The sequence below is a fragment of the Echinops telfairi genome, unplaced genomic scaffold (genome assembly GCF_000313985.2).
Source record: "Echinops telfairi isolate 266 unplaced genomic scaffold, ASM31398v2 ScPeMD7_5;HRSCAF=22, whole genome shotgun sequence".
In the NCBI taxonomy this organism is placed as follows: domain Eukaryota; kingdom Metazoa; phylum Chordata; class Mammalia; order Afrosoricida; family Tenrecidae; genus Echinops; species Echinops telfairi.
In genome coordinates, this window is record NW_022103901.1 from 31,825,909 (window position 1) to 31,833,479 (window position 7,571).

The 7,571-nt window shown below is 43.8% G+C and overlaps 1 protein-coding gene across 1 annotated transcript; it reads left to right on the plus strand.

Annotated features, from left to right (window-relative positions):
• Positions 1-2,687: 2,687 nt before the first annotated feature.
• Positions 2,688-6,758, plus strand: LOC101648261 (olfactory receptor 1361-like). The gene is made up of 2 exons (XM_045285897.1): positions 2,688-3,602; positions 6,747-6,758. Exons 1-2 carry the CDS (start codon positions 2,688-2,690, stop codon positions 6,756-6,758), a joined length of 927 nt encoding a protein of 308 aa, XP_045141832.1.
• Positions 6,759-7,571: the final 813 nt, after the last annotated feature.

Consider the following 7,571-nt stretch of genomic DNA (forward strand, 5'->3'; position numbering starts at 1 on the left):
CAGTACAAATGGCTCAGTGCAACTCACTTCCGTGAGACAGCTAATACACTGGCAGTCTTTCAAATCTTGAGGGCCATTGGATAGACCTCTGTAGAACAATTCAGGCTATCTGGACACAGGCAGCAAACAGCAAGGCAGGTCACCAACAGTCAGCGGGATGACAGGGTCTGACAGACCCCAGCTTAATCAATGTATACTCCAGTAGCGTGTTGAAGCAGGTCTTGAAGGAACCTCAAACTACAGTGATACAGTCCACTGGTTAGGTGTCTCAAGAGAAGTGTAGCTTACAAATTGAGACAGAGAACAAACTAAGGCAGCCGAATTCTGGTCTCATCATCAAAAAGCAAGAAACAAAATAGGCGAGGCTCGCCCAGCCATTTATCTCTCTGCTCTTCAATTAATCCCACATGTGTTCATTGGCCATGTTGGCACAGTAAACCTACGTATCACAGGCACCTAGAACCCTTAATGAAATATGCTGAAATGTAGCTACTCGGCAGCGAAGGACTGAGATGTAGAACTAACTAGAAAATCTGGAGGATTTTCTCTGACTAATGTGATCTCCTCTCTGTATGCAAGCCTCTTTAGCTCTTATCTGTAGCCCTTCCCTGCGCCTCAGCCCATTAACAACCAATGGAGGCAGGTCAAGGAGGGTTGAGCATTCCAGCCAAGTCACTGAGTGATATGGATGGACTCTTATCAGCTTAATTCTGCGATGGAAACCGGGGGTAGGAAGGGGATATAAAATAAACACGATTGCTGGGACCCTGCCACACGGAAATGATGTGGATTCATGGGTTCCACTCCAAGAAAAGACGAAGCCATGTGGGTTGAAAAGATATAGCAGAAAGGCTCTAGAGCTCACAGATCACAATATGCTGGGCCCTCCTTGAGGTGCCCCCTATTCAAACAAGTCTTTATCCCAAATGGCTTCCTGGGTTAAATCCAGCTTTGTAATGTGTTCCCAATGTTTCCATCTGGAGAAGGCAAGTCTTGCTAATCATCTCTGACAATGATCACATATCTGGAAGCAAGGATTCATTAAAAAACCATAGAAATCCCTCTAGTTCTGGACACAGGGAGTGAGAAGAAAAGATTTAATAACTGAATTTTCACATCTATGGACACAGCACTTGAAGAGAAAACGATGAGGCTTGATGTCCTAGGGAATTTCATCTGGGATTTATCTCTACCAAGATGGTTGCATGTCTAAGGTCAAGTATGACCCAAAAGTTATACCCAAGCCTTAGGTAATCCTTGTCACCATAGTTTGGTCCAAAGGGGCCCCAAAGTAGATGGAACAATTACTGTCTTTCTGCCTCTAATGAGGCTCTCAGGGAATCTGGGACCAGTGGCCATAGAGACTCTCTGTAAAAGTCTGCTCTGTGATTCCCTAAACATCTTTCCTTCAGCTAAGGGTAAGTCCCTGCACGCTAGCTCCTCATTCAGGAATACTTAGCCTGCAAACATCCATGATACAGAGCTTTCCTTCTGATCAATATCCTATGTTCAGTTCTGCAAAACTGAAGTGAGCCTCTGCTGGAGACGGAGGGGATGACAAGTCTTCACAGGTAAGAGTTGGACCAGTGGAGACATCACCAATAGCTGTTTGCCAAGGTGGGACGCTTTATGGAGGTATTATTCACTCATTCTTTCCTGTGCAGCCAACATTCTGAAATGATTAACTTTTCTCTAAGATCTCAAAATGACCAGTATACGTCCCCTGTATTTATAGGTCCTTGAACTGTGGGCCTTACCAAGTTGACTGAGTTTCTTTCTATCTCTTGATTTTTTTTAAGTGGCAGTGTAGTCAGCAATTTATTTTCCCATTCAATAATCTGTACATCAAGATGTTTAATAACACCCGTTGCACTTCCCACACTGTGTGAGCCCTGTCCTCATTTCCACCTGGGTGCCCCATGTCTTTTTTGTGCAGAGTTTTACCCCTTCTTCTTTTCTCATCTTAGCTTTTGGACAAGTGGGCTAAGTTTTTTTTCCTATTGTTGGGGGGTCATTTCCATTTTAATTTTTCCAGTTGGATTTAGGGATCTTAGTGGCCCCAGCCACATTTATGGACTCAGAATTCTGGAAAGTCTCTGTAAGCATGAATTCAGAAAGAAACAATAGCAACAGCAGCAGCAGCAAAATTATTGTTATTACTTTGGAAGTGGTGTTAGATCAACGACTGATGTAATTCTCTGAACATGTCTGTTAGGAATGTGGACCGCATCCAGATTCAAGATGATGAAATGGAAACTCTGAGAAGGCAAATATTTCCTCAGAGGAGGCATTGTTGATGATATCGATGACTTCAGTTGCCTATATTACACACTTCCTACATGCCTGTGCTTATGACAACAATTGTGCCTGGGTGTTGTCCACTACTTCATACTTAGTATTAAAGTCTCTATTGATCACTTATATTCACTATGTTCTAAAACTATTACTCTAAAATATGTATGGTAAAGGCTGAAAGAATAAAAAGAGTATATAGACAAAAGACCTCTGCTACACTGATCTGGCGGATGAGGAAACAAGAAGGTCCAGTTTCTGGTAGAAAAATGCTAGTGGCTTATCAATTTTCCATGAGATTTCCCCTTATGATCATCATAATCATCCCTTCTCAAGTCTTCTTTTCCAGGTTTGAGAACTGATCCAGTCGTACCTGTATCTGGACTCAGGTCTTCATGCCCATGGTCCAGACAAACCAGTCGAATGTCTCCGTGTTCCTGCTCCTGGGGCTCTCGTGGCAGCCTGAGCAGCAGCAGCTCCTCTTCGTGCTCTTCCTGAGCATGTACCTGGCCACGGTCCTGGGCAACCTACTCATCATCCTGGCCATCAGCACAGACTCCCGCCTGCACACCCCCATGTACTTCTTTCTCAGCAACCTGTCCTTTGTGGATGTCTGCTTCTCCTCCACTGCTGTCCCCAAGATGCTGGTCAATCACGTCCTGGGTAGTCAGACCATCTCTTTCTCTGGGTGTTTCACACAGCTGTATTTTCTTATTGTCTTTGCCTACATGGACAATTTCCTCCTGGCTGTGATGGCCTATGATCGCCATGTTGCCGTGTGCCACCCCTTACACTACACAGGAAAGATGACCCCTCAGCTCTGTGCCCTGCTGGTCACTTTGTCTTGGGTTATTGCCAATCTGCATGCTCTGTTGCACACCTTACTGATGGCTCAACTCTCATTCTGTGCAGACAAAACAATCCCTCACTTCTTCTGTGATGTGGTTCCTCTGCGGAAACTCTCCTGTTCGGACACACACCTCAATGACATGATGATTCTTATCGTAGCAGGGCTGTTAATGATCGCTCCTTTTATTTGCATCCTCGTCTCATACATTCTTATTGCTTGTGCAATTCTGAAGGTCCCATCCACAAAGGGAAAATGGAAAGCCTTCTCCACCTGTGGCTCCCACCTGGCTGTGGTGTCCCTTTTCTATGGCACTATCATTGCTGTGTATTTCAACCCTGCATCTTCCCACTCAGCAACGACTGATACCCCAGCAACTGTGTTGTACACAGTGGTCACCCCCATGCTGAACCCTTTCATCTACAGCCTAAGGAACAAGGATCTGAAAGGGGCTCTCAGAAAAGTGATTGGGAGAAAAAGGTAGGCATTATGAAAGTGGAATCTGATTCCCCAAAAGTTATTTTCCATCAATTGAATATAAGGTAGCAGTTTTGTTAAAACCTGTCTGGGAACAAACAGATTGCTTGGGGTGGGGAGTGGGGGTGGGGTGGAGTCGGGGCACATCTTTTTTAGTAGACCTGGAATCACCTGTAACCCCAGTGCATATGCCAAGTAATGATACTTTTTAAAATTAATCATTTTATTGGGAGGCTCTTAAAAATCCTATGACAATCCATCATTCAATTGTATTAAGCACATTTGTACATATGTTGCCTTTAACATTTCCAAAACATGTTCTTTCTACTTAAACCCTTGGTATCAGCTCCTCTTTTTCCCTTCCCTCCCTCACCCTCCCACCCTTGTGAATCCTTGATCAATTATACATTGTTACTATTATTTCATATCTCATACCTGACACTGATAGTTTAAGGACATTCTCAGATGATTCTAAGGTGCAGTCAAGGTTAAAAATCACTGGTCTACCTCATACTTCCTTATATGTCTTTCTTGATGGTCAACCATAAAGGTTGGTTCTCAAACACACTCAAAATTAGTTTTGAGGCTCAGAGAAAAAAAAACGACAGGTTGAAATCTGAGGACTTGAGTTGATAATACCATTTCTGAGGAGAAGCAGAGATCCTGGTGGGCTCTGTGGTCCAGAGCACCAAGAGGTGAAGAAGCACAGTGTCATGGGAACCCTTCATGACCTTCTGGCTTGGCTGCCTCACTTAGTGGGGCAGGTTTAGTTTGGGCCATGGGGTGATATCATGGAAATGAATTCATATTTTCCATTCTCTTTGCTCAGACCAGCTCCCCTTACTTTCTTCGCAGGTTAGTAGCACTTTCCCTAAATCACACATTTGAAAACCAAGTCAAAGGTCACTTCTTCCTCCAGGAAACCTTCTTGACTCCCTTTGATGGGATCCACAGTTGTATTTTTTCTCGAGATTGATTGCACATTGCATTATGATGATTTCCGGGTGCCTTTGGCCTCTTCACTCTCTCCAGGACTTTCCACAGGTCAAGAGATGTCCAAAATCTATCCCGTCATCTTGGATCTCTAGTGGCGGGCACTGTTCTGGTGTCAAAGGCAAGAACCCCTTTAGGGGGAAAGCAACATGAGAATGCATGGAGGGGTATTGCCTTCACTTTAATTTGTGAAGGGCTTTTAGAGTATAACCATTTGCTGACTCAGAGGTCATATGCACACATAATGAAAGCCTTAAACCCCTAAAGTAACAGGTGGAAATCACCCGTAGCTTTGCCACTTACAATACCCTAACCATAGAGCCCAACCATTCGGAGTTATGAAGAGTTTTAGAAAAGTTGGCTGCAATGTATTCATATCATCTTATGCTCTTTAGTTTTCCACTTCCTTCCGTGTCACTAGCAATTCAATGCCATTTTATCAATCCTGACTCACATTAGGAGGAAGTAGAGTTGCCCCTGTGTTTCCAAGACTAGATTTTTACAGGAGTAGAGAGCCCCAGCTTTCTCCCAGTGGAGTTGCTGGTTAAATTAAACTGCTGCTTTTTCAGTTAGCAGCCCAACCCGTAACTCACTCCACCACAAGGGCTCCTCATGTCAGTAAAGATCTTAGAAATGAGGCTTTAATGGCTGCATGAAATGTCATCACATGAAATATTATAAAACCTAACCATTCTCCAACTCTAAGCAACTTCAAACGTCACTACTGTAAATAATGCTTCCCACATCTCTGAGTGTACATCTTTGTTTGTATGCCTGATGCTTGCTACAGGTAATCTATGTATTCTCCTTCTTTGGTCTGGATTAAAAATGCAGGTCCGTTTTCCTTTATTTCTCCAATCATTTCTACCTTACCCCACCTGAAATGCCCAGAAGCATCTAGTACCTCCCTCTAGGTCAGTGGTTCTCAACCTGTGGGTCATGACCCCCCTTTTTGGGTCAAATGACCCTTTCACAGGGGTCGCCGATTCATAAGACTAACAAAATGACAGTTATGAGTAGCAACGAAAATAATTTTATGGTTGGGGGTCACCACAACATGAACTGTATGAAAGTGTTGGGGCATTAGAGAGGTTGTGAACCACTGCCCTAGGTGCTCAGTAGCCAGCCTGTCCGGCTTTGCCCCACTGGGTGGGGAGAGAGTCACAAAGGTGGGTGTTGTTGTTGTGTGAATTGCTGGCCCTTGGTGTGCCTGTCTTGGTCTTGTTTGTGCTCCCTCAGGTCTGCCTGCTGCAGCATTGATACCCATGGCCCACATTCCTTTGGAGCTCTCTCCGGTCTGCCTCTGGGCCCCAGGTCACAGCTGCCTGAATCACATTCACTTCATCCTCCACCATTAAAGTCTGACTCTAGCTGTGGTGTTTGGACCCCAAGGGACTTCAAGTCACATCTGGGTTTCAGAACACCTTGCCCAGATTTACCTTTTTCGCCTTGGAATTCCCTCTGGCACCTTTTCAATGTCAACTTGAAATCAGTTAGGCATGCCCTCCTGGCCCCTTAATATTTAAATAATATGGATTAAATTGTGTCCACCAACCATGTGCTATAAATTCTAATCCTTTACCTATGAATGTAATTTTATTTGGGAATAGAGTTTTCTCTTTCCGTGATGCCCTAGTATTGTAGGGTGTGTTTTAAATCTATGTAATTTAAGCTCTAGAACAGTGGTTCTCACCTTCCTAATGCCATGACCCTTTAATACAGCTCCTCATGTTGTGGTGACCCCCCAACCATAAAATTATTTTTGTTGCTGCTTCATAACTGGAATTTTGCTGTTATGAATCGGGCGACCCCTGTGAAAGTGTTGTTTGAACCCCAAAGGGGTCGCGACCCACAAGTTGAGAACTGCTGCTCTAGCAAGAGCAGATTAGGCACAGAACAGCAAGCAAAGACACATACATGCACATGTGGATTGCCAAGGACTGAAGCCACACCAGGTGGAGTGGCAGAGAAGACCTGCTGTTTCCCCAGAGAGCACACAGAAAGAAAGCCTTTCCTAGAGACAGGACCTTGAAGCAGACCTTTAGCTTTCGGAACTGTGAGACACTAAACCTCGGTTTGTCGATGTCGGCCCCTGTGCTGTTTCTGGTGTAGCGGCCCTAGGACACTGAGACCACAGCTAGATCTGTAAAATATAATTCAAATCAACGTATATCGAAATTATATCCATCAACTACCTGATAAGACCCTTGCTTCTGAGGGGGCTTCAAGAGTCTGTGAAGAAATTCCATTATCCTCCCCTCCAACATTTCCCCCAAATGGTTTTCTTAATAGTTTTATTGGCATATACTTCACATATCATGCAATTTAATCATATTAAGGGCATTTGAGCAATCATCACCACAATCAGTTTGAGACCATTTTCTCCTCCTCCTCCTCCTCCTTCCTCTTCATGTAAGAAAGAGCTTTATATCACGGAAGTAATTATCTATCGAGAAAACATCCCAGCCTAGTCCAACTCAAGTCCATATGCCTGATACTAGTCCGTAAGTCCCTCTTCAGACTCACACAACCACTTGCAATGATGCAGAATGCAGGAAGATCACAGGCTGGTGGGTGCAAAGTCATGTGGATCCAATGGCAGTGAAAACATCCACCTATTCTTCTTATACTCATTATTGTTACCTCCCTGACAGCTGTGACCCACCCCCATTCACTGTATCCTCCCCTTACTAGCTATAGATCAGCGGTTCTCAACCAGTGGATCGTGACCCCCTTGGGGGTCAAACGACCCGTTCACAGGGTCACCTACGACCATCGGAAAAAAGTATATTTCACAATAATAAATATTTCACAATATATAATTACATATTGTTTTTGTGATTAATCACTATGTTTTAATTATGCTCAATTTGTAACAATGAAAATGTATCCTGCATATCAGATATTTACATTACGATTCATAACAGTAGCAAAATTACAGTTATGAAGTAGCAACAAAAAT